Source organism: Rhinatrema bivittatum, chromosome 13 (assembly GCF_901001135.1).
Source record: "Rhinatrema bivittatum chromosome 13, aRhiBiv1.1, whole genome shotgun sequence".
Lineage (NCBI taxonomy): Eukaryota > Metazoa > Chordata > Amphibia > Gymnophiona > Rhinatrematidae > Rhinatrema > Rhinatrema bivittatum.
The window spans coordinates 47,838,010-47,865,380 of NC_042627.1; the positions used below are offsets into that span (position 1 = coordinate 47,838,010).

The 27,371-nt window shown below is 49.5% G+C and overlaps 1 protein-coding gene and 1 long non-coding RNA gene across 3 annotated transcripts in view; one reads left to right on the top strand and one right to left on the bottom strand.

The window, feature by feature from the left end:
* The window catches only part of TEX9 (testis expressed 9), an 82,116-nt gene extending 67,467 nt beyond the window's left edge, over window positions 1–14,649 (bottom strand). The window contains exons 1-2 of one of the 2 annotated variants that reach the window (XM_029575112.1): window positions 14,526–14,649; window positions 14,254–14,456 (exon numbers count right to left, since the gene is read on the bottom strand). In XM_029575112.1, coding sequence (XP_029430972.1) covers window positions 14,254–14,259 — 6 coding nt within the window. In that variant the 5' untranslated portion in view covers window positions 14,260–14,456; window positions 14,526–14,649. Of the gene's footprint in view, window positions 1–14,253 lie in introns of both variants that reach the window. The other variant, XM_029575111.1, reaches the window with a different exon arrangement.
* A 100-nt stretch (window positions 14,650–14,749) lies between these two features.
* LOC115075024 lies at window positions 14,750–15,551 on the top strand. The gene is made up of 2 exons (XR_003852401.1): window positions 14,750–15,178; window positions 15,512–15,551. It is a non-coding gene; the product is annotated as an uncharacterized LOC115075024 (long non-coding RNA).
* The last annotated feature ends 11,820 nt before the right edge of the window (window positions 15,552–27,371 follow it).

A 27,371-nucleotide genomic window follows, 5' to 3' on the forward strand; every position in this document is an offset into this window, starting at 1 on the left:
TCAACAGAAATATACTTTTACTGTAGAGAGTGCAAAAGAAAAATCCATCAGAAATATTTACTGTAGTGAGGTCATGACATAGAAACATAATGACAGCAGAAAAAGACCAATCGGCCCATCCAGTCTGCCCAGCAAGCTCCCACACTTATTTTCCCATCCTACCTAATAAACGAAGGATGACCGACGTGCCGCAAATGCGCAGTAGAGACCAGCTCTACCGCGCATGTGCGGGCGAGCACGTCGGTCTGAGCCGAAAAAAAATGGCGGCGTCCAGTGGCAGCGGCGGCGGCGTTGAGTGGCAGCAGCGGCGGCGTCCGGTGGCAGCGGCAGTGAGGGAGGAGAGAGAGAGGGAGGGACTGACAGAGAGAGGGAGGGACAGTGGGATTGAGTGAGAGGGGGACTGAGTGAGGGGGGAGAGAGAGAGAGGGGGGGACAGAGAGAGAGGGGGGAGGGAGGGAGTGGGACAGAGAGAGAGGGAGGGAGTGGGACAGAGTGTGAGTGAGAGGGAGGGAGTGAGACTGAGGGGGAGGGAGAGAGGGGGGAGGGAGTGAGTGAGAGGAGAGGGAGGTAGTGGGTGGTGAAGAGTGAGGGGAGAGAGAATGAGGGGGAGGTGAGAGACAGAGGGATGTAGCCCGTTTTAACGGACTTAACGGCTTGTAGGTATATGTTTCACCAACCACCAATTTCAGGGCCCTTGTTGGTAACTGTTTGATTCAAGTTTCCTGCCATCCTCTGCCATTGATGCAGATAGTAATGTTGGAGTTGCATCAAAGGTGAGCATAAGGCTTAATGGTTAAGGGTAGTAACCGCCGCATCAAGCAAGCTACCCCGATGCTTGTTTACCCAGACTGCACAGATCATTGCCTTGTTGGATGTTGTCTGAACATAGCAGTACAGTCCACATACAGTATCCTTAGGAGACCTATATAAGATTGCTAGGATTTTCAGGCTATGGGGGGAGATGTGTATGGAAGCAGTTTTCAGGATATACCTGATGAATATGCATGAGATATATGTTTCATGCATATTAATTAGGAATATCCTGGAAATCCAACTAGTTAGTGGCCCTCAAGAACTGGAATTACGCACCCATACTTTAACATATCACTGCTCTGAATTAGATTAATATAACATTTTCAGAAAGACTGTGAAAAAATAAGTAAATAAAAGTAACTGCCCCACCTACAACTCCAAATGGACCAAAAGAAAATTATTCCTTACCTGCTAATTTTCATTCCTGTAGTACCATGGATCAGTCCAGACAGTGGGTTATATCCCCCGACCAGCAGATGGAGTCAGAACAGAGTTTGAGAGCGTCAGCATATAGAGTAGTGCACCCTCTGCTGGAGTTCAGTATTACACATAGCAAAGCCCAAAAGCAAAACACAACATTTTGGATCCAGAACCGTTCCCAAAAAGGAACAGAGAAAGATATAAGTAAACAAACGGTCAATGGGACCACCAACAGTCAACTTGTGAGGAGCTGTGAACAGTAAGAATAATCAGAGTCAAACAGAATGAAAGATACCTGGAAGAATCCGAGCAGGACCTAATGAAACCCCTAGTGGCGGGCGTCTGGACTGATCCATGGTACTACAGGAACGAAAATTAGCAGGTAAGGAATAATTTTTTTTCCCTGTACGTACCTGGATCAGTCCAGACAGTGGGATGTACCCAAGCTTCCCTAAACCGGGTGGGGTCCTGAGAGACCTGCTTGGAGCACTTGATCGCCAAAAGAACCCGTGTACTGAGGCGCCAGGTGTAGTCTGTAATGTCTGGAAAAAGTGTGCAACGACTTCCAAGTCGCCGCACGGCAGATTTCCTGGGAGGAAACGGAGCGAGATTCCGCCCAGGACGCCGCTTGGGATCGCATGGAATGAGCCGAGACGCTGCGAGGCGGCACCCGCCCCGCTGCAATGTAAGCCGATGAGATGGCGTCCTTTATCCAACGAGCAATAGTCGTCTTGGATGCCTGAGAACCTCTCCTCGGTCCTGACCAGAGGACAAACAAAAGATCGGATACCCGGAAGTCATTGGTAACCTCCAGGTAACGGAGCAGTACACGCTTGACGTCCAGGAGCCGGAGAGACTGGGGTTCCTCTGGAGCAAACGCTGGAAGCTCCACCATTTGATTGACGTGGAAGGCCGAGACCACCTTTGGTAGGAAGCATGGCACCGTACGAAGGGAAACCCCGGAGTCGGAGAAACGCAGATAAGGGTCCCGGCAGGACAAGGCTTGAAGTTCTGAGATCCGGCGAGCAGAAGAGATGGCTACCAGGAAAACCGTCTTGAGGGTCAGGTCCTTGAGGGAGGACCCCCTCAGGGGTTCAAAAGGAGGGCCCGACAGCGTTCGCAGCACCAAGTTGAGGCTCCAAGAAGGGAAAGGATCCCTGACCGGTGGCCGTAGGTGTTTGGCACCCTTCAGAAAACGTGCGATATCCGGCTGAAGGGGTAGAGAGCAGTCATTCTGTACCAAGACATTCAAGGCCGCCACCTGAACCCGGAGCGAATTATAGGCGAGACCCTTATCCAGACCATCCTGTAAGAAATGAAGGATCAGCGGGACAGTCGCCTCCATGGTTTGGACTCCGCGGTCGGAGCACCATGCTTCGAAGACCTTCCAAACTCGAACATAAGCGACGGAGGTCGAAGGCTTGCGGGAACGAAGCATCGTTGAGATCACTGTCTCCGGGTAGCCTCTGTGGCGGAGACGGCGCCGTTCAAAAGCCAGGCCGCAAGACAGAAGAGTTCTGCCTGCTCGAAAAATACCGGTCCCTGGCGCAGAAGATGAGGAAGATGGGACAGGCGAAGTGGGCCGTCCACCGTCATCTGAAGTAGATCTGCGAACCATGGCCGACGGGGCCATTCCGGGGCAACGAGAATTACAGTCCCTCGATGATGTTCCAACCTGCGGAGAACCTTGCCGACCAGAGGCCAAGGAGGAAACACATAGAGCAGTTGATCCGACGGCCACGGAAAGGCGAGGGCATCCACCCCCTCCGCACTGTGCTCTCTTCTGCGGCTGAAGAAGCGTGGAGCCTTGGCGTTGAGAAAGGTCGCCATTAGATCGAGTCGTGGAGTCCCCCAACGACAGATGATGAGATGCATTGCCTCGTCGGAGAGAGCCCACTCACCGGGGTCTAGCTGTTGACGACTCAGGAAGTCCGCCTGAACGTTGTCCACCCCGGCGATGTGGGAGGCCGCTATCCGGACGAGATTGCTCTCCGCCCACTCCATCAGGGGAGTAGACTCGAGGGAGACATGCTTGCTTCTTGTCCCCCCTTGACGATTGATGTAGGCCACGGTGGTAGCGTTGTCCGAGAGGATCCTCACCTCTCTGTGTTGCACCAGGGGAAGAAAACGCTGGAGAGCGAAACGCACGGCTCTCGTTTCTAGGCGATTGATCGGCCACTTTGCCTCCTCTGGCGTCCAAGTCCCTTGAGTGGCGCTTCTTTTGCAGACGGCGCCCCATCCCGCGAGGCTGGCATCGGTGGTCACCACCACCCAATTGGGAACCTCGAGCGAGACTCCCCGAGCCAGATGCGAGGGGACAAGCCACCAATCCAGGCTTTTCCTGGCTAATCGGTATGATTTGCATTTTAATGTAAGAATGTCGGTATATAAAAATTATAAATAAATAAATAAATAAATAATGGTGGAAGCGGCAGGATCACCTGATACTCCTGGGAGACTGATTTCCAGCGGGATAGTAGGGACGCCTGCAGTGGACGCAGGTGTGCAAACGCCCAGGGTACCATGTCGATGGTGGAGGCCATTACTCCCAGGAGCTGCAGATAATTCCAGGCGGTTGGTTCTTCCAGAGCCGAAAACCGAGACACGTGCTCTCTCAGTGCTTTGCGCCTTGTCCTGGCGCAGGAACACCATACCCCGCTGGGTATCGAAGCTCGCTCCTAAGAAATCCAGGTGTTGCGAGGGCACAAGGGAACTCTTTGGAAGGTTCACCACCCAGCCCAGGGAGTGTAGGAATTGTACTACTCTGGCCACTGAGGACTGACCATGTGAGAAGGACTTCGCTCGAATCAGCCAGTCGTCTAGGTACGGATGTACTAGGATACCCTCCTTGCGGAGGGCCGCCGCCACCACTACCATGATCTCTGTGAAGGTCCGAGGTGCGGTCGCCAAACCGAAGGGCAGCGCCTTGAACTGAAAGTGTTGACCGAGAATCTTGAAGCGAAGATACCGCCGGTGAGCCGGCAGGATGGGAATGTGCAAGTATGCTTCCGAGAGCTCCAGTGAAGCGAGGAATTCTCCCTTGTGCACTGCGGCAATCACTGATCGAAGAGTCTCCATGCGGAACCGGGTGACCCTGAGGGCCTTGTTTACCTCCTTCAAGTCCAGGATGGGGCGAAAGGAACCGTCCTTTTTGGGAACGACGAAGTAAATGGAATAGTGGCCCAAGCCCACCTCGAAGGGGACGGGAACGATGGCCCCTATTTCCTGCAGTCGGTCTAGTGTTTGTTGAACCGCTATCCTCTTGAGATCCAAACCGCAGGGGGAGAAGATGAACCGGTCCCTCGGGAGGCGGACAAATTCCAAGGCGTAACCGTCTCTTATGGTGTCCAGCACCCACTGGTCCGTGGAGATAACTGCCCACTCCTCGTAGAAGTCCATGAGGCGGCCTCCGAACCGGGGAGGTGAGAAGTGGGCTCCTTTGGCATCATTGGGATGACTTTGTGGGCAGAATTCCCTGCCCTGGACCCTCTCTCGCGGGCCTCCGCCCACGAAAGGAACGAGACCAAGGCTGGGATCTTGTCTGATGTGTCCGAGAAGTGGACTGTCGGTAAGACCTATAACGTCGCTGTGCCCTGGCCCTGGTTCTACCGGAAGAAAATGATCTGAAGGAATGCTGTCTATCCTCCGGCAGCCGATGCACCGAATTTTCCCCCAGTGACTTGATGATCTGATCCAGGTCCTCTCCAAATAAGAACTTCCCCCGAAAGGGGAGGGAGCCAAGGCTCGACTTGGAGGAAGCATCCGCTGCCCAGTTGCGAAGCCACAAGAGCCGTCGGGCTGCTACAACCGAAACCATGGACCGCGCCATTACGCGAAAGAACATAAGAACATAAGAACATAAGAAAATGCCATACTGGGTCAGACCAAGGGTCCATCAAGCCCAGCATCCTGTTTCCAACAGTGGCCAATCCAGGTCATAAGAACCTGGCAAGTACCCAAAAACTAAGTCTATTCCATGTTACTGTTGCTAATGGCAGTGGCTATTCTCTAAGTGAACTTAATAGCAGGTAATGGACTTCTCCTCCAAGAACTTATCCAATCCTTTTTTAAACACAGCTATACTAACTGCACTGACCACATCCCCTGGTAACAAATTCCAGAGTTTAATTGTGCGTTGAGTAAAAAAGAACTTTCTCCAATTAGTTTTAAATGTGCCCCATGCTAACTTCTTGGAGTGCCCCCTAGTCTTTCTACTATCCGAAAGAGTAAATAACCGATTCACATCTACCCGTTCTAGACCTCTCATGATTTTAAACACCTCTATCATATCCCCCCTCAGTCGTCTCTTCTCCAAGCTGAAAAGTCCTAACCTCTTTAGTCTTTCCTCATAGGGGAGTTGTTCCATTCCCCTTATCATTTTGGTAGCCCTTCTCTGTACCTTCTCCATCGCAATTATATCTTTTTTGAGATGCGGCGACCAGAACTGTACACAGTATTCAAGGTGCGGTCTCACCATGGAGCGATACAGAGGCATTATGACATTTTCCGTTTTATTCACCATTCCCTTTCTAATAATTCCCAACGTTCTGTTTGCTTTTTTGACTGCCGCAGCACACTGAACCGACGATTTCAATGTGTTATCCACTATGACACCTAGATCTCTTTCTTGGGTTGTAGCACCTAATATGGAACCTAACATTGTGTAATTATAGCATGGGTTATTTTTCCCTATATGATTTACCTTGCACTTATCCACATTAAATTTCATCTGCCATTTGGATGCCCAATTTTCCAGCCTCTCAAGGTCTTCCTGCAATTTATCACAATCTGCTTGTGCTTTAACTACTCTGAACAATTTTGTGTCATCTGCAAATTTGATATTCTCACTCGTCGTATTTCTTTCCAGATCATTTATAAATATATTGAAAAGTAAGGGTCCCAATACAGATCCCTGAGGCACTCCACTGTCCACTCCCTTCCACTGAGAAAATTGTCCATTTAATCCTACTCTCTGTTTCCTGTCTTTTAGCCAGTTTGCAATCCACGAAAGGACATCGCCACCTATCCCATGACTTTTTACTTTTCCTAGAAGCCTCTCATGAGGAACTTTGTCAAACGCCTTCTGAAAATCCAAGTATACTATATCTACCGGTTCACCTTTATCCACATGTTTCTTAACTCCTTCAAAAAAGTGAAGCAGATTTGTGAGGCAAGACTTGCCTTGGGTAAAGCCATGCTGACTTTGTTCCATTAAACCATGTCTTTCTATATGTTCTATGATTTTGATGTTTAGAACACTTTCCACTATTTTTCCTGGCACTGAAGTGAGGCTAACCGGTCTGTAGTTTCCCGGATCACCCCTGGAGCCCTTTTTAAATATTGGATGATTTTAGTGATAAGTTACAAATTTTTACTAATAGGTCTGAAATTTCATTTTTTAGTTCCTTCAGAACTCTGGGGTGTATACCATCCGGTCCAGGTGATTTACTACTCTTCAGTTTGTCAATCAGGCCTACCACATCTTCTAGGTTCACCGTGATTTGATTCAGTCCATCTGAATCTTTACCCATAAAAACCTTCTCCATTACGGGTACCTCCCCAACATCCTCTTCAGTAAACACCGAAGCAAAGAAATCATTTAATCTTTCCGCGATGGCCTTATCTTCTCTAAGTGCCCCTTTAACCCCTCGATCATCTAACGGTCCAACTGACTCCCTCACAGGCTTTCTGCTTCGGATATATTTAAAAATGTTTTTACTGTGAGTTTTTGCCTCTACTGCCAACTTCTTTTCAAATTCTCTCTTAGCCTGTCTTATCAATGTTTTACATTTAACTTGCCAATGTTTATGCTTTATCCTATTTTCTTCTGTTGGATCCTTCTTCCAATTTTTGAATGAAGATCTTTTGGCTAGAATAGCTTCTTTCACCTCCCCTTTTAACCATGCCGGTAATCGTTTTGCCTTTTTTCCACCTTTCTTAATGTGTGGAATACATCTGGACTGTGCTTCTAGGATGGTATTTTTTAACAATGACCATGCCTCTTGGACATTTTTTACTTTTGTAGCTGCTCCTTTCAGTTTTTTTCTAACAATTTTTCTCATTTTCTCAAAGTTTCCCTTTTGAAAGTTTAGCACGAGAGCCTTGGATTTGCACACTGTTCCTCTTCCAGTCATTAAATCAAATTTGATCATATTATGATCACTATTGCCAAGCGGCCCCACCATCGTTACCTCTCTCACCAAGTCCTGTGCTCCACTGAGAATTAGATCTAAAATTGCTCCCTCTCTCGTCGGTTCCTGAACCAATTGCTCCATAAAGCTATCATTTATTCCATCCAGGAACGTTATCTCTCTAGCGTGACCCGATGATACATTTACCCAGTCAATATTGGGGTAATTGAAGTCTCCCATTATTACTGCACTACCAATTTGGTTAGCTTCCCTAATTTCTCTTACCATTTCACTGTCCGTCTCACCATCTTGACCAGGTGGGCGGTAGTATACCCCTATCACTATAGTCTTCCCCGACACACAAGGGATTTCTACCCATAAAGATTCAATTTTGTATTTAGTCTCATGCAGGATGTTTATCCTGTGGGACTCTATGCCATCCCGGACCTAAAGCGCCACACCTCCTCCCGGGTGCTCCTCTCTGTCACTGCGATATAATTTGTACCCCGGTATAGCACTGTCCCATTGGTGATCCTCTTTCCACCATGTCTCTGAGATGCCAATTAAGTCTATGTCATCATTTACTGCTAATTAACAATAAGCACCAAAAATATTTTTTGGGGAAATTATACTATCCGTAATCAATTCACATCCAATTCCCCCTTAGGAAATTCTTTTTACATCAAATCTATCAATTTTTTAATGCTCACAAATTGTGAATCATTTCAATTCGATGCAATGCTTTACTGGGAGACAGTCAAGCCTATGTGCTGACCCGAACTGGCTTCCCATATAACTAGAAAAAACCAAAAAAATTTTTTAAGGAATGGAGGAAGGGTTTCATATATCTGAGTTTAAAACCCCCACCAGGGTGAACTCAATTCATGTGTGTATAATCATGAACCAAACCTCCTCCGTCCCATATTTTTTGTGTATTCTTTTCAAATTGTGTGCAACAAGCCTACACCCCTGTGTGTTTCTTTTAATAAAAAATCATTTTCAAGTCTGAATGTATCATTCTTCTTTTTTTAAATTGTCAAAGACGGATAAACTTCATGGAATGATTTAAAAGTCCCGACTTATCTGATGGAAGTTGACAACCCGACGTAGCCACGTTTCTGGTCCGAAACCGGACCTTTCCTCAGGGGATGTTATCCTGTTTGAAAATCAGTCGGTGTACCGAAGCTATCCATAATGTTGAAAAACCTCTCTAAGGACGCCGGATGCGCTCCCTACGTGGTTGATTATGGATAGCTTCGGTACACCGACTGATTTTCAAACAGGATAACATCCCCTGAGGAAAGGTCCGGTTTCGGACCAGAAACGTGGCTACATCGGGTTGTCAACTTCCATCAGATAAGTCGGGACTTTTAAATCATTCCATGAAGTTTATCCGTCTTTGACAATTTAAAAAAAGTAGAATGATACATTCAGACTTGAAAATGATTTTTTATTAAAAGAAACACACAGGGGTGTAGGCTTGTTGCACACAATTTGAAAAGAATACACAAAAAATATGGGACAGAGGAGGTTTGGTTCATGATTATACACACATGAATTGAGTTCACCCTGGTGGGGGTTTTAAACTCAGATATATGAAACCCTTCCTCCATTCCTTAAAAAATTTTTTTGGTTTTTTCTAGTTATATGGGAAGCCAGTTCGGGTCAGCACATAGGCTTGACTGTCTCCCAGTAAAGCATTGCATCGAATTGAAATGATTCACAATTTGTGAGCATTAAAAAATTGATAGATTTGATGTAAAAAGAATTTCCTAAGGGGGAATTGGATGTGAATTGATCATTTACTGCTATACATTCTAATTCTCCCATCTTACTTCTTAGACTTCTGGCATTAGCATACAAACATTTCAAAGTTTGTTTTTTGTTTGTATTATCATTCTGCTTTTTAATTGATAGGGATAAGTTTGAATTTTTTAGCTCAGGTGAGGTTTTAGTTACAGGCACTTGGACTGCTTTTCTAATTATTGGAACCTCACTGTCGGGATGCCCTAATTCTAATGCATCATTAGTATCCTTTAAAGATACCTCTCTCCGAACCATGCGCTGCTGAGCGACTGTCGGCTTTCCCCTTTGTTCTAGTTTAAAAGCTGCTCTATCTCCTTTTTAAAGGTTAGCGCCAGCAGTCTGGTTCCACCCTGGTTAAGGTGGAGCCCATCCCTTCGGAAGAGACTCCCCCTTCCCCAAAAGGTTCCCCAGTTCCTAACAAAACTGAATTTCTCTTCCTTGCACCATCGTCTCATCCACGCATTGAGACTCCGGAGCTCTGCCTGCCTCTGGTGACCTGCGCGTGGAACAGGGAGCATTTCAGAGAATGCTACCCTGGAGGTTCTGGATTTAAGCTTTCTACCTAAGAGCCTAAATTTGGCTTCCAGAACCTCCCTCCCACATTTTCCTATGTCGTTGGTGCCCACATGTACCACGACAGCCGGCTCCTCCCCAGCACTGTCTAAAATCCTATCTAGGTGACGCGTGAGGTCCGCCACCTTCGCACCAGGTAGGCATGTTAGCAGGCGATCCTCACGCCCACCAGCCACCCAGCTATCTACATTCCTAATAATCGAATCACCAACTATGACTGCCGACCTAACCCTTCCCTCCTGGGCAGTAGGCCTTGGGGAGATATCCTCAGTGCGAAAGGACAATGCATCACCTGGAGAGCAGGTCCTTGCTACAGGATCCTTTCCTGCTGCACCTGGTTGGTGCTCTCCCATCATGAGACCTTCTTCCTCCAAGGCAGCACCAGGGCTGCCAGTCTGAAGTTGGGACTTGACTACTATGTCCCTGAAGGTCTCATCTATATACCTCTCTGTCTGCCTCAGCTCCTGCAGGTCTGCCACTCTAGCCTCCAGAGATCGGACTCGTTCTCTGGGAGCCAGGAGCTCTTTGCATCGCATGCACATATATAACTTCTCACCGGTGGGTAAAAAATCATACATGTGACACTCGATGCAAAAGACTGGGAAGCCCCCCTCTTGCTGCTGGACTGCTGTCTTCATCTCAATTTTGATCAGTTCCTAGTTAAGTTTTAGGTTGCTATGGGAGTAGGAATGTGTCTAATGTCCTTTAAATGTATTAGTGAATTCACTATGTATCTGGTAGTGGCCTACCGGGGTCTGATCAAATTCTCAATAAAGTTTTTGTTGATGTTTTTTTTTTTGTGAAAGTGGCACCTGCCTATAAATTAAGGGATGAGCTAAGGGGGGTGGGAAATACAAACAGTCTAACTTCAGTTAGTCAGCCTGAGTGACTCACTGCTCCCTTGATTAACAAATGTTGGTCCCTATTCAAACCTAATCACACTACCTCAACACCTTTCCAAGGTGAGTAACTGAGCTGAACTATTCAACTTTTTTACTTAGGTATACACTGCTCCTAGCTTATTTCTAGCTTCTGGCTACTTTTTGGGTTGGGGTTTTTTTTTTTTTGTTTTTGTTTTTTTCTTTTTCAATACAAGCACTCAGTTAGTATTAAATACAAAAACTCAGTTCTTTAAAAGTCTGGAGAACACTCAGTTCTGCAGACTTTCAAAAATAAACACACTCCCTACTGCTACCTTATTGACTGACTAAAAATACAAACAGTCTAACTTGTTTATTCACAGCCTGACTATTAAAGGCACAAACACACAAACACACTAAATAATATTCCCAATAGTTACGCCATAGCATACGGGGCGTCCGCCCCGTATGCTATGGCAGATTCCAGACGGTCCGCCTGGGCGGCCTCTTCGGGAGGCAATTCCTGAGAGGTGAGAAGCTGCTGTACCCAGAGTAAGCTGGCCCTTTGCGCGAGCGAACTGCACATCACGGCCCGCATACCTAGGGCGGAGACTTCGAAGACCCTCTTGAGGAAGGTCTCTAGTTTACGGTCCTACGTATCCCGCAGGGCCATTCCCCCCGTGACCGGGATGGTTGTCCTCTTGGTCACTGCCGACACCGCTGAATCCACCTTGGGCACCTTGATAAGATCCAAAAAATCCTCAGGGAGCGGGTATAGCTTTTCCATGGCGCGTGTGACTTTCAAGAACGCCTCAGGAGTGTCCCACTCCCTGGTGAGAAGCTGTAAGAAGGACTCATGGATAGGGAAAGCCCTTGCCCTAGGACGGAGGGCAGCAAGTACTGGATCCCCTTTGCGAGAAGAGGGTGGCGACGGCAGAAGCCACAGGGATCGGCGGATTCTGGAGGTGGGTCGAGGTCCAGCTCCTGAATAATATGGTGGATGAGTTCATCCAGCTCTTCTTTTTGAAAAAATCCGTAGGGCTCGAGGGTCGTCCCCCTCCGTATGTCCATCCGGATGCGCCTCCGGGGGTTCCGGAGAGACATCTCTCACCGGCGAAGCCGCCCCCGTGGTACGCCGGGGTGGCACGGGAGAGGGACCCGGCAGGGATCCAGGCGTAACGGGCGAGGCGGTGAGACCAACAGCAAGTTTAGGAACCTTGGGGGAGGGGCCCCAGGGGATTAGGCACCTGCGCTCCCATACCCTGCAAATAAGCCATGTGCATTGCCAGAATAAAGTCAGGTGAGAAAAACGGAGAGCTGATTGGAATCCCTGGGGAGGGACCGTCCTGGGAGCCCCGGTCGGGCAAACCTCCCGCCGGGGGCAAAGCCTGTTGAGAGCCAGTGCAACCAATCCTGTCTGCATCTGGGAGCGAGTCCGTCTCACGCTGTCCCCCTAAAATGGCCGCCGTTCCCGCCAAAGGCGGCGTCGTGGCCGGCCTGCGCCACCCGGGCTGAGGAGGAGGCAGGTCCGAAATCGCACCGGAGGATTGCAGGGTGCCTTCCCCGTCGGGGAAGCACCGCTCACAAAGCCCCTCCCTCAGGAATTGATTCCCCGGCTCGCCGCAGGCCTCATACCTCGAGGACCGCGGCATGTCAGCACCGGGAAACAGAAAAGCCTCGGGGGGGGGGCCAAAGACGAGCTAGTGCCGCGGGGGGGGGGGGGGCCTGGAAATGGCCCTAACAACCCGCCGAAGGGTCCAGTAACTGCGGGGGGGAAAACCCCGTTTCAGTGAGCCACACAAACCCACGGGCGGAGCTTGCGAACCGCGGGACCCCCAACGACCGCGTGGAGCGGCCGGAACCAATGGCATCCCACGGGCGGCACCACCAAAAAGAAGCAAAACCTGTGGAGAAAGAAACTCAAAAAACTTCCACTTACCCCAACGGAAGAGGAAAGGAGTACAGAATAGAGAAGGCAGAGCCACAGACACATGCCTCCTCAAAATTGAAACTTTTTTTTTTTTTAAACTTAAGGATCCAAAATGAAGAGAAACATAAGACAGGGAAATACTGGGAGAAAAAAAAAGAAATAACTAAAATGAAGAGAACCCTGTCAATCTGGGGGACCTAGTGGATCCCCCACTCGCATCTGCTGGAGTCAGAAGAATACTGGACTCCAGCAGAGGGTGCACTACTCTATATGCTGACGCTCTCAAACTCTGTTCTGACTCCATCTGCTGGTCGGGGGATATAACCCACTGTCTGGACTGATCCAGGTACGTACAGGGAATATATCTTTCCAACACTACCATACTTTCCCTGACTCTGATATCAGTCCAGTGTTTCCTTTCTTCAGTTGGCAGCAGAGGATTCTGAACCAAAGACAGCAAACTATCTTGCCATCAAGGCACAAAGGGAAAAAGAAGGATAAGGGTGGGAAAAGCATAAGGAAAGGGAACAGGAAAAGGGTAAGCAAGGATGAAGAACAATTAAAAAATGGGGCAGAGAGAATGATGAGGAGAGAGTACCGGGCATTTGGCCGGATTTTAAAACCCCAGTGTGCGTAAATCCCGGGATTTATGCGCGTGACCGAGCCTTACGCACACCGGGCCAATTTTCAAACGGGCACGGCCAAGCGTGTAAACCCAAGGACGTAAGTGCCGGAGCCTGAAAAGGGGGCGGGCCGTGACAACACCATTGTTTGCTGTGCCGGTGCGCAAGTTACTTCAGGTCGGGCCATGAAGTAACTTGTTAAACAAAAGATAGAAAAAAAAGGGTTTTAGAGGGTGGGAAGGAGAGGGGAAGGGAGGTTAGGGTAGGAAAGTTCCCTCCCAGTCTGCTCCAATTTAGGAGCGGGCTGGGAGGGAACTGGGGGAGCCTCGATCTCGTCGTCTTGCGAATTTGCTTGATTCTACCTCCCTTTGTGCACGCTGCCCCGGATTTTATAACATGTGCACGCCAATGCTGGGTAGTGCACACAAGGACGTGCATGCATTTTTTTTTTTTAAATCTACCCCATTGTGTTTTTCCTTCTTTAACCCTTAGTGCCACTTAGAAGTCTGACTTGGCAACCTTAAATGATCTCAGACCTTGGGACCAGATCTGTTTTTTTTAGGATAATCAAAATACACACATCAACTTGCTTCTTAAAACTATGCAAATATCACTCATGAATATTCAAAACAAATATCTTGCTATAGACCTACAATCACCAAAGGCTTCCTCTCATAGGTGTAGTTTGTTTGTTTTGGAAGAAAGAGCAGTACCACCCCAAATACTCCAGATGCTAGTGCTGAATTGGGCCCCATCTGCACCTATTAATATGCCATCCCTATTCCTTGCCCCCTCCCCCAAATTATGCTTCGTCTAATAACCAGATCGATAAAAAGGGCCATGAGATGCCAATCTTTTCCTCAGTTATTTAAGAATGTAAAAAGTACACAGTCTGACACATTTAAAAACTGTAAAATATGCACGCTAATTAGCACTGTTTAATTTAATTTATGCTTAAGTCTTTTTTAATATTTCTAAAACACAAAGACTATTAGAAGTTTAACAAAAAAAACAACTATATTTGCAAATGCTGCAGAAAAATGTGGCGCTTAAAATGAATACAACTCCCAGCTTATACAAATTGCTTGAAAACTCACCATCATTTTGGCAAGAAGGATTTAAAGCCGCCAATGGCAACAGAGTAGAAAACATGTACAGTGAAAGCTGTGAGATTTCTGATGGAATCGATGCAACTCCTGCACCCTCCACCACTTCCTTCCGCCGCTGCGCCTTCGTTGCCCTGGTAACAAAGACGGATTCTTGTCCCATCTCCTTTACCCACCTCGCAGTTATCTTCGCTCTGATTGGACGAAAATATTCTCAGTTAGCTGAGGTCTTTTTAGCTCTATTTCCCGCCCAGTTGGGCTACCTTTTTCCCTGTTGTGCGGAAACGATTTTTTTTTGTGCGGTCCTGGGCTAGTTTTGGACTGAGGAAATCGGCGGGCCGCGTGCTAGCAACCTTCTTTCTTGCTGGCACCATTTTTTCATTTGCTGCAAGCAGCTGGGCAGCCTATGCAGCAGTCGCACTGCAGTGACAAATCGACAGCAGCCAATCAGAGACTACAAGAATAGCAGAGCCGCAGAAAGCGATTGATGGTGCAGCTTGCACTACCGGGCTAGGCCGTATCCGAGCAACCGTGGAGTGCATAAACAGGAAGTGGAAATGTATCCCATAGTTGTGCGTTGAGTTTTCTCTGACTTTTCTTTTTTAGACTATTTACACTAACAGTAGAGAGTCTCGCCATTTTGTCCTTCTCTTCACACCAGCTTAGAATAATAATAAGAACCTTGTTTCCGATTCCGTCTCCCCCCATAGAGTCATCTGGTCTCTTGTCTTCTGGCTTTACTTCTTCCTGCAGTTTTTAAAAGCGCGGGAAAAATTCTTGCTGCTCTGGAGACTGCGGAAGAAAAAGGGGAAGGGAGATTACATGAAGCCTGGGGAAAGCAAGCAAGAAAGGAGATAGGGACGATTGTAAGAGAGAAGGGAAATATCTTAACTGGATTGCAGGTTCCATGGAGCAGGTACTGACTAATATTTATACAGCGCTCCGTATGTCTAGCAGCGCTATAAAAAAAGTAAAAGGGAGAGAATGGAATAACTGATACATGAAATCAGAGAGAAGAAGAGAATAAAAGATCAAGAAATACCAATATTTGACAATGTATTTTAATAAAAAAAATTAACAGGGCAGCAGAGGATTTCGAATGTGTTAGACTGGAATAAAATGTGTATTGTTCTTACGTGAATATTTAGTTTATAAATGTAATTGTTTACAGTAATATTGTTTGTATACTAAAGTTTGTCTTATTAACTAGAATGTCTTTGTGATACTTGATTTTTTTTTTTTTTTTTAGCAAAATGTTTTCCAGGATTCAGAAAATTGCACACTTTGAGGCAAGCGTTTATTTATTGCAAGCATAATAGCCATATCCTTGAAAATTTCTGGTTGATCAAAATAGAAAGGTGCCAGGTAGGGCTGTGTTTAAGAACCTTTAGATATTAATTGCTGCTAACACAATTCTTTTATAATATTTCCTATATTTTAATTTAATTATTATTAAATAGCATGTTAAAGATATGGGACCAAGTCATCAAATATTTCTATAGAAACAGAATGAGGAAAAAAGCCTTAATGAACCATACACTCCCAGACATCCCTGCCAGCTTCAGTGGCAATCAAGTAACACTGGTGACTCCCACTTTCCACTCTGATTACAGTGGGAACAAGGAAGCAATTTGCCACAGTTCAAGTCCGCTCCAGGCCAGTGACCTAGTACAAATTCAGCATTGTGTAGCTCCACTGTGCCTTCTGTCTCTCTGCTTGCAAGGCTGCCACTATTTATCTGATCATCATTCCAACCTCAAGCCCAGGGCTGTTATTGACGAGGGGTGGGGTGCAATTAGGGGCAACCACCCTATGCAGCATGCTTTGGGAGGGCCCTGCACCACCATTGTAGCCCTATCCCCAACACTATTAATTTCTTGTCCGCTTGGAGGTGGACCCATGTATGTCAGCATTCCAGCTTCCCCACCCTCCTAAAGGTTAGCCCTGCTCAGGCTACTGCAGGTTCCCTGCCAGCCTATCACTACATTTGCTTCTATTAGGCTGTTCTGTAATTTGGCCGCCCCTCCTACTTCCCTGTCAGACTGTCGCTGCTGCTCCTCATTCCTTGACTAGGCTGTCGTTAATTCTTCTTCCTCTACCATAGCCATTAGCACCTCTCCACACCATCTCTCTGCCAAAAGAACTACAACTTTTCCCCACTGCTGTTTACTGTCATTTTTGCCCTCTTATCTCTCTTTTTGGCCTATTGGACTGCTGCCATCACTCCTCTCATCCCACCATCATGCTGCCAGCAGTCCTCTACTCCTTCACACCTCTGTGCAGCTAACCCAAATCTTTTCCCTGCCAAGCTGCTGCCACTCATCTTGCCCTTCTCCAGCTCCTCTGGTCCTTCTCATTCTCCTAAATCAGTCAACATATGTTCACGAATTTTGGAGTGGAATGGAGGGAGATGAGTTGAAAAGATAATGGCACTGTGCTTAGGTTCCCCACTAGTCAGCAAAGTTGGGGCAACAGGAAGAACATGGGAAGCCAGCAGCAGCAGCAAAGTCTGAGAGCAGCTGAGGGCTGATCTGGGGGCTTCAGTAGTCCTCTTTCCTACCTGTAGCCATACTCCAACTTCTAGTACACAGGGACTCACATGGGTCATGAGACATGGCTGCATCCATGAGCCTAGGTTCTTCCCACACAGTGGGGAAAGAGTCAGTCTTTCAAGACCTTGGCATTGCTTCTCTCCCTTTCCTCCTGGGAGTCTCAATGTAATAAGGTTCACTAGACTCCGTGCACGTTAGTGTATGGTTCTGCACACTTTTGAGCATAGACCCTTACTGTCACTGTATGTTGCAAGGAATTTTGTGCACAAAACTGAGTAAAAATGTGCACATAGCTTACAACTGTCTATGCAAATCTTATATTAATCAAGGTATTAGCTATTCTTCCCCAATGCAGAGACGTGCATAGGCTTAACTCACATTTTGTCAATGCTGGAAACACAACTTCTGGTCGAAGTGGAGTAAGGTTTCTGGAGCTACTGTTGGTCTATGGAGCTGAACCTGGAGTTTGAGGTGTGGGGGTCCTATACTTGGGATTTATATGTGATTTATACAGATTTTATGCGCACACATAGGAGCACAACATTTTATGCTGATAATTCAAGTTCTATGTGTATAACCTTTTGGAGCATAACTTCTGCTCCAAACTAATGTGTTGTGTGTATAACTTTCAGGAGCATAAAAGTTGTGATCTTAACTCATGTTTTGCACACACGATTTAGGGACAAAAATCATAGTTATGCTTCTAAAGCATGCTTTGTGTTGCAGTTGGGTACTGCAGGAAGGGTAGTGGACCCTTGGGCCGGCCCACCTAGGATGACAGGGTAGGCCGGGAGGCGGAGCCTCAGGCTGGCGGTGATCACCCGGGAACCAGGAACCCCCCAGGAGAAGCCCGTAGGGTCTTGGGACTTGGGGTATATGCTCAAAGTCCAATAGGAGGTAAGCCTGGGCTGGGAGTGTAGTATGGAAAGTCCAGAGTGAAAGATAGTCCGTGTACCGGCAGTACAGGTCGAGGGCCAGCTGATGACAGGGCAGCGGGCGGCAGCGATACCTGTAGCAAACCGGACAGAGAGGCAGGGTCTGTAGAATGCTGGACCTGGAGCAAGCTGAAGACTAGATGGAATCGGTAGCAGACTGTGGACTGGAACAGGCTGTAGACTGGAACAGAGTCTGCCGCTGGCTGTGGACGGAAGCAGGCTGTGGACGGAAGCAGGCTGTAGACTGAAACGGAGTCTGCCGCTGGCTGTGGACAGAAGCAGGCTGTAGTGAAGTCAGGAACGGGCCAAGGTCTGGGGCAGGCGGTAGGCTGAAGCGAAGTCAGGAACGGACCAAGGTCTGAGGCAGGCGGTAGGCTGAAGCGAAGTCAGGAACGGACCAAGGTCTGAGGCAGGCGGCAGGCTGAAGCGAAGTCAGGAACGGACCAAGGTCTGAGGCAGGCTGAAGCGAAGTCAGGAACGGACCAAGGTCTGAGGCAGGCGGCAGGCTGAAGCGAAGTCAAAGGTAATCCAAAGGTCAAGTCAGGAACGAGGAACAGACGAAGCGCAACTCAGAACTACTAGGCAGTAGTGAACCTCGTTGCAAGGCAAGGAGAAGGAGTCCGGACGCCGGTTATATCAGGCTTAGGGCGTGGCGTCATTAGCACAGGTGCAGCCAGACTTCCGGGAGCTGTGCACACAAAGTGGGCATCCTCATGCGCGCGCGAGGCAGCGGGGAGACAGGCAAGCAATGGCGGCTGCCACGTGGAACTGGCAGAGCTGTCGGAGTCCTGGCACCGCGGGACACGGCGTTTCCAGCAGCGGAGGTAGGCACTGTTCAGGGCTAGAGAAGGGGAAGCGGCAGAGACCGCAACAGTACCCCCCCCTTTACGGCCCCTCTTGAGAGGCCCAGGCTTCCCTGGATGGTCCTGATGGAACTGTTGCAATAAGCTCTTGTCAAGGATATTGCGGCTGGGTTCCCAGGTGTTATCTTCATCACCGCAACCCTCCCACGCCAGTAGATATTCCCATCTACGGTTGTGGAAGCGGACGTCAAGAACCTCTCGCACTTGGTAAGTGGGATCATCGTCGATGGCTGTTGCAGTAGGATCCGGAGGCGTACGGTGATAACGAGAGAGGACCACAGGCTTAAGCAGGGACACATGAAAGACATTGTGGATTCGGAGAGTAGAGGGCAGTCTCAGCCGATACGAAACCAGGCCCACCCGCTCAGCAACCCGAAATGGTCCACAGAACTTGGGCGCAAATCTCCGTGATGGTAGTCGGAGATGGATGTTCTTGGTGTTGAGCCATACTCGGTCCCCGGGCTGGTAATTGGGAGCTGGTCGTCGGTGGCAGTCGGCCGCTTGCTTGGCGGACACAGCCGAGCGGTGTAGCTGTTTTTGAATCTTGTGCCACAATGTCTGTAGTTGTCGAGCCGTTACCTGAACAGCCGGCGAGGCATTGGGGACATCCAGCGGGAGCGGAGGTCTCAGCGGTTTCCCGTAAACTAGTTGAAATGGGGATTTGCCAGTAGCCGCGTGAACTTGGTTGTTGTAAGCGAACTCGGCCCACGGCAGTAGTTCTGACCAATTGTCCTGTCTTTCGTTAATGAAGGCCCAAATATACGCCTTCAGGGTCCGATTCATTCTCTCGGTCTGCCCGTTGCTCTGCGGGTGAAAGGCTGTGGAGAAACTGAGCTTTACTTTAAAGCATTTGCAGAGGGCTCTCCAATAGCGGGCAACAAACTGGGATCCCCGATCGGAGACTATGTCTTGGGGAAGACCATGTAGCTTGAAGACATGCTGGGCAAAGAGACGGGCCAGTTCGGGCGCTGAAGGAAGTTTTGGCAAAGGTACTAGGTGCACCATTTTTGAGAAGCGGTCAACGGTGACCCAGATGACCGTATGCCCACAAGACGAGGGTAAGTCCACCACAAAGTCCGTAGCTATGTGGGTCCATGGTTCGGTGGGGACCGGTAGTGGCTGTAGGAGGCCACAAGGGGATCCAGGACTGGGCTTCTGACGTGCGCAGGTGGGGCAGGAACTCACATAGGAGAAAACATCCCGCCGGATGTTGGGCCACCAATAGAAGCGATTGATAAGCTCTAAAGTCCTTTCGCGTCCTGCATGCCCTCCGATGAGGGAGTCATGAGCCCAGCGTAAGGCCGTTAGGTGATCCCGGCGAGGAAGTACGGTCCTATCCTGGGAGAGGACAGTTAACGCAGACAGGCGGACTTTAGTCGGGTCCAAGATAAATTGAGGAGGTTCTTGATCCTCCTCAACGCATGTAGTGCGAGAGAGAGCATCCGCTCGGAGGTTCTTGGCCGCCGGCCGATATTGCAGAACAAAGTCAAAACGACTGAAAAACAAGGCCCAGCGGGCTTGACGGGGGTTCAGTCGTTGAGCCTGTGACAGGAACTCCAGGTTCTTGTGGTCTGTATATACGGTGGTGGTGTGCAGGGAGCCCTCGAGCCATTGTCTCCACTCTTCGAAGGCGAGCTTTATCGCCAAGAGCTCCTTGTCCCCGATGGAGTAATTGCTCTCGGCTGGAGAAAACTTCCTGGAGAAGTAAGAGCAGGGGAGGAGTTGGCCAGAGTCGGAGTGTTGGCTGAGAACCGCCCCAACCGCTATACTGGAGGCGTCGACCTCCACAATGAACGGTCTGGAGGGATCCGGATGTCGGAGGCAAACGTCAGAGAGAAACGCCTCTTTGAGGTCGGAGAAGGCTGCCACCACAGCGTCAGGCCAGTTCTTGGCGTCAGCTCCCTTGCGGGTCAGGGCCGTAAGCGGAGCCACTCGGTGCGAGTAACGCGGGATAAAGTGTCTATAGAAATTAGCGAAGCCTAGAAATCGCTGGAGGGCCTTGAGGCCCGTGGGCTGAGGCCACTTGGTGATGGCCACTACTTTTTCTGGGTCCATGCGGAAGCTGGTAGAGGAGATGATGTATCCCAAGAAGGGCAGAGACTCAGCCTCGAATGTACACTTCTCCAGCTTGGCATACAAGCAATTGTCTCGGAGGGCCTGAAGAACCTGTGTGACATGGTGGCGATGGGAATCCACATCTTTGGAAAAGATGAGCACGTCGTCCAGGTAGACTATGACATGCGAATGAAGCATGTCCCGCAGAACCTCATTCATGAGGTGTTGGAAGACGGCGGGGGCATTGCAGAGACCAAAGGGCATTACTAGGTACTCGTAATGCCCGTCTCTGGTGTTGAACGCCGTCTTCCATTCGTCCCCTGGGCGTATGCGGATGAGGTTATAGGCCCCTCTGAGATCCAACTTCGTGAAGATACGGGCACCTTGGAGGCGATCCAGAAGCTCTGGAATAAGTGGGAGAGGGTACCGATCCCGCTTGGTGATAGCGTTTAGGCCGCGGTAATCGATACACGGCCGGAGGGAGCCATCCTTCTTGGCCACAAAGAAGAATCCGGCACCAGCCGGTGAGCGAGACGGGCGGATGAACCCCTTGGCAAGGTTCTCCGTAATATACTGGGACATGGCCTTCGTTTCAGGTAGCGACAGAGGATACACTCGGCCGCGAGGAGGCGTGGTACCCGGCAGGAGGTCGATAGGACAATCAAATGGCCGGTGCTGGGGAAGGATCTCCGCCATCTCCTTGGAGAAGACATCTTGAAAGCCTTGGTATGGCTCAGGCAGGAGGTGCGAGGAGCAGAGGTGCAGAGGTCTGGGCGGACGTGGGAGGTGTAGACAGCGTTCAAAACAGGCAGGACCCCAACGAACTAGCTGGAAGTCATCCCATTGTATCACGGGAGAATGCTGACGTAACCAAGGAAGTCCCAAAACTAATGGGTGCACCGCTCGCTCCAGGACGAGCAGGGAGATCTCCTCCGAGTGGAACAGGTCTGTCTGCAGAGTCACTGGGGCTGTGGAGCAAGTAATAAGCCCTGGGAGCAGAGTACCTCGGATCGAGGAGATCCGCAGAGGAGGGACCTTTTGAATTGTCGGCAGGGCCAGCTGAGTAACCAGATCGGCCACAATAAAGTTCCCTTCAGCTCCAGAATCAATGAAGGCACAAATCTGGAGTTCCCCACCGGGGTATTTCAGAGTTACTGGTAGCGTGCAGAGAGGATCAGATCCAGTAGCGCCTAGGTGTAGCTCCTCAGTGTAACCTAGGCATGAGCGTTTCCCGGACGCTCTAGGCATGAAGCAAGAAAATGCCCCTTGCCTCCACAATAGAGGCAGAGGCCTAGGGAGCAACGTCTCTTCCTTTCTTCCGGGGTAAGTGGAGACCTGCCCAGTTGCATAGGTTCCCCAGTAGGCATAGCGGGAGGAAGAACCTTAGGTGCCGGTATTCTGGCGGAGGTAGACTGCTGTGGTGAGGCTCGGTGACTTGAGCGAGACTCTCTATCGTGCTGTATGAGACGGCGATCCACCCTACCAGCAATGTCCATTAGGTCGTTTAAATCCTCAGGAAGCTCCCGACCTGCCAGTTCATCCTTGATTCGGCCTGCCAAGCCCTCGAGGAAAATCCCTTTCAGGCAATCATCTTGCCAAGCGAGTTCCATGGCCAGGGTTCGGAAGTCTATAATATAGTCAGCCACTGGGCGTGTCCCTTGCCGCAGGTGTAGGAGCTCCGAGGCCGCGGTGGATCAGCGTGCTGGGTCATCAAAGGCCAGACGGAAGTTCAGGAGGAAGTCTTGTAGGTTCTGTAGCAAAGGGTCTGAACGTTCCCACAAGGGTGAAGCCCAGTCGAGGGCCTTGCCGTCCAGCAGGGAGAAGATAAAAGCTACCTTGGCTGTGTCTGAGGGAAACTGGGATGGCAGCAAGGTGAAGCGCACTTGACACTGGTTCAGGAAACCACGACATGTCATGCTATCCCCGGCATACCGGGTAGGCGTGGGCAGCTGAGTACTTGAAGTAGACGCGGGTGCCGGAGGCAACTCCCGAGTGGAAACATCAAGGCGGGAGACCAACTGTTCCACAGTAGCAGCGAGGGAATCAATGCAGTGCTGTTGTTGCTGGAGACGTTGAGCCATCCCTGGTATGGCCTGCAGGCTTGGAGTCTCCGCCGAGTCCATGGCCTTGCAAACTGTTGCAGTTGGGTACTGCAGGCAGGGTAGTGGACCCTTGGGCCGGCCCACCTAGGATGACAGGGTAGGCCGGGAGGCGGAGCCTCAGGCTGGCGGTGTTCACCCGGGAACCAGGAACCCCCCAGGAGAAGCCCGTAGGGTCCTGGAACCTTGGGACTTGGGGTATATGCTCAAAGTCCAATAGGAGGTAAGCCTGGGCTGGGAGTGTAGTATGGAAAGTCCAGAGTGAAAGATAGTCCGTGTACCGGCAGTACAGGTCGAGGGCCAGCTGATGACAGGGCAGCGGGCGGCAGCGATACCTGTAGCGAACCGGACAGAGAGGCAGGGTCTGTAGAATGCTGGGCCTGGAGCAAGCTGAAGACTAGATGGAATCGGTAGCAGACTGTGGACTGGAACAGGCTGTAGACTGGAACGGAGTCTGCCGCTGGCTGTGGACGGAAGCAGGCTGTGGACTGAAGCAGGCTGTAGACTGGAACGGAGTCTGCCGCTGGCTGTGGACGGAAGCAGGCTGTAGACTGAAGCAGGCTGTAGACTGGAGCAGGCTGTAGTGAAGTCGGGAACGGGCCAAGGTCTGGGGCAGGCGGCAGGCTGAAGCGAAGTCAGGAACGGACCAAGGTCTGAGGCAGGCGGCAGGCTGAAGCGAAGTCAGGAACGGACCAAGGTCTGAGGCAGGCGGCAGGCTGAAGCGAAGTCAGGAACGGACCAAGGTCTGAGGCAGGCGGCAGGCTGAAGCGAAGTCAAAGGTAATCCAAAGGTCAAGTCAGGAACGAGGAACAGACGAAGCGCAACTCAGAACTACTAGGCAGTAGTGAACCTCGTTGCAAGCAAGGAGAAGGAGTCCGGACTCCGGTTATATCAGGCTTAGGGCGTGGCGTCATTAGCACAGGCGGAGCCAGACTTCCGGGAGCTGTGCGCACAAAGTGGGTGTCCTCGCGCGCGCGCGAGGCAGCGGGGAGACGGGCAAGCAATGGCGGCCGCCACGTGGAACTGGTAGAGCTGTCGGAGTCCCGGCACCGCGGGACGCGGCGTTTCCAGCAGCGGAGGTAGGCACTGTTCAGGGCTAGAGAAGGGGAAGCGGCAGAGACCGCAACATTTGTACACATTAACCATGATATATGTGGAGTTTTTGCTCAGAAACCATGTTTTGTGTACCTAAATCACAATTTGAGCACATTAAACAATTTTTGCACAAGTGTTTAGGTTTACTTTTTTAACTCCTGATGCATTTGCATGCGGTTAACTTACTGCATTGGGAGTTAACTTTTTTTTAAAGAAAATGTGCACTGAAAAACAGCATACATGTTTTATTCATACTTATATAATCACAAAACAAGAAGCCACTCCTTTCATAAATAATCAAATGCAAAAAAAGAGAGGAAAACAATCACTATCTTTCAAAAAAAAACCCCAACTCATTAAATACTATTACCAGAGAACAACGATATCATAGACAATGCCTTGTTGTTTTAATCCACTGTCTCTTGCCCGCAATGGGCCCCAAACAGCATCAGCTGACACGGCACTTAATTGTAATCATTTATCGTTGTCTCTTAAATATTTTGCAACTTTTTATCAAAAGTATTTTTATTATGCAAATTTTATGTACCCAAAAATCATTAAATGACGTTTCTTATACCCTATATGCCAAAAATTAAAAATACTTAGCTCTCAAACTGGTGTTCACAAAAAATGCCCAGATGCTCAACATGGACCATGTTTCTGTCATCACAGCCTTCATCAGGGGTCACCTCAACTATTACAGTAATCCAAACGCCTTCAGAGGCCATTCAATCATCCTACAAACAAAAATAATAAATGTAAAACACACCTGCACCCCATAACAGTTCATTCTACAGAAAACACTCTGCCAAGTTCTTCGCTCAGTTAAGATTCTAATATAAAATTATTAGAATTTTACTCACCAAAAACGGACAAGTATTTCCTTTTAGTCATCACCACCCAAACAGGTTTATTACTCATAATCACCCAAACAGGTTAATGGCGTCTTGGCGTTCAAAACTTCCCGCCCTTATTTCCTCCGTATTTAAACCCACGTCACTTCAACAAACCTGAAATCCAGCCCAATATGCCAATCAAAAAATCTACGCAAGTCGTCATTAAACATCTCCAAGGTCTTAAAATCCACCTAAAACACCAACCAGTCAATTTTTTTGTTGGGACCCTTAGGTGCTACCATATCGAAGTAGTATATCCATTTCTGCTCATCCTACCTAATAAACGAAGCTTGACCGACGTGCCGCAAATGCGCAGTAGAGAGCAGCTCTACTGCGCATGTGCGGGCGAGCACGTCGTTCTTAGGCAGCGTCAAAAAAAAACAAAACATGGCGGCGGCGGCGGTAGCGGCAGCGGGCGGCGGTGGTAGCGGGCGGCGGCGGCACCTGCGGTAGCGGCAGCGGGCGGTAGCGGCGGCGGCGGTAGCGATAGCGGGCGGCGGCAGCAGCGATAGCGGCAGCGGTAGCGTCAGCGGGCGGTAGCGGCGGCGGGCGGCAGCGGTAGCAGCAGCGGGCGGCGGTATCGGCGGCGGGCGGCGGCGGTAGCGGGTAGCGGCGGTGGCGGGCGGCGGCGGTAGCGGTAGCGGGCGGCAGTAGCGGTAGCGGGCGGCAGTAGCGGTAGCGGCAGCGGCCAGGAGAGAGGGAGGGACGGACTGAGAGGGAGGGACTGAGTGAGAGGGAGGGATTGAGTGAGGGGGAGGGGCTGGGAGGGAGGGATTGAGTGAGGGGCTGGGAGGGAGGGATTGAGTGAGGGGGAGGGACTGTGAGGGAGGGACTGAGTGAGAGGGAGGGGCTGGGAGGGAGGGACTGAGTGAGGGGAGAGTGAGAATGAGGGAGAAGTGAGAGTCAGGGCCGCAGCAGCGAAGACGGGCGGCAGCAGTGAGGGAGGAGAGAGAGAGGGAGGGACTGAGTGAGAGGGGAGGAGAGAGAGGGAGAGGGAGTGGGACTGAGTGAGAGGGAGGGAGGGAGAGAGGGGGGAGGGAGGGAGTGGGACTGAGTGAGAGGGAGAGGGGGGACTGAGTGGTGGGGGGAGGGAGTGAGTGGGACTGAGGGAGGGAGTGGGACTGAGAGGGAGGGAGGGAGGGAGTGGGACTGAGTGAGAGGGATAGAGGAGGGAGGGAGAGAGGGGGGTGGGAGTGAGTGAGACTGAGTGGGAGGGAGGGACTGAGTGGGAGGAGAGGGAGGGTGGGGAGGAGTGGGTGAGTGTGAGGGAGGGAGGTAGGGGGTGGTGAAGAGTGAGGGGAGAGAGAATGAGGGGGAGGTGAGAGACAGAGGGATGTAGCCCGTTTTAACGGGCTTAACGGCTTGTGTTGCAATAAATGATTGTCAAAAGCACCTCCTCACAAAAGGCTTCAGTTGATCAATAACTGCAAAAGTGAAATCAGTAAAATCATGATTTTTTACTAGACGATGCTGAACCAACGGGGCCTCAACCCGTTGCCTCATGATAGCACTTTTATGTTCAATTATCCGAGTGCGTAAGCATCTTTTGGTCTTACCAATGTATAAAAGAGGGCATGAACACCAAATTCCATATACTACTCCTTTGGCAGAACAATCAGTCCGAGATTTCAAAAGGAATTTGCCCCCCCCTCTAAAAAAACACAAAATATTACCACTAAAGGATTGTTGGCACATCGAACATTTGTTACATGGATAATGTCCGGTTATGCTTTCAGAATAATTCGTTTGATGTTGTACTTCATCTTCAAAACTAGAATACACTAGTTTATCTCCGATGTTTTTACCTCTTTTCAACGCAAAACACGGACCATCCTTAAAGATATCGAATAATCTCAACACGTGCCAATGTTTTTGGGGTTTTTTTTGTATTTAAACGGTTTTTATTGGTAACCATTAATGAACAACATAGTACTTAATACACATCCGAGTACAGAATATCATGTCCATTATATAGAGCACCCGTTACAAACAGTATTCAATACTGAACATGGCTAATGGATGTCCTAGGTATACCAGTTTTTATCCCCCCATGGAAAACTGCCCCCCACCCCTCGTCCTCCATGACCAGATCCATGACCAGATCACAGGGCAGCGTTCAACATAGGTAATAGCCAAACAACAGTACTGATTGTAAAATGAATAGAAAAATGAAGCTAGGAAAACGTTTGGAGCACATGCACTAGGTGGAACACATCACAGCAGTCCAGCAAGCTGGTAAAGTTCATCTAAGGAAATGGGGTCATAAGTAATGTTCGGTTAAGAATTGTGGAATCTCGATGTTTATAATTGTATACATGGGAGCATCTCCTGGGTCTGCAGCTTGTTTTCCATCAGCATACCCTTCGGCGTTCACTCCAGACAGGCCTGCTGAACCTCCATCCTTTGGAATGCAACAATGCGATCCTGATGCAATGCTGTAAGCCGGTTCAGCTGATAATAGGAGTGTAGGCGTTGCATGATGTTGGCTAAAGATGGTGTGTTTTTTTGTTTCCAATATAGTGCTATCTCTGCTCGTGTTGCAATAAAGACTTGTAAAGCTATTTTTTGAACAGCTTGTGAAGTGTCCGGTAGCGGTAAACCCAAAAGCGCATGC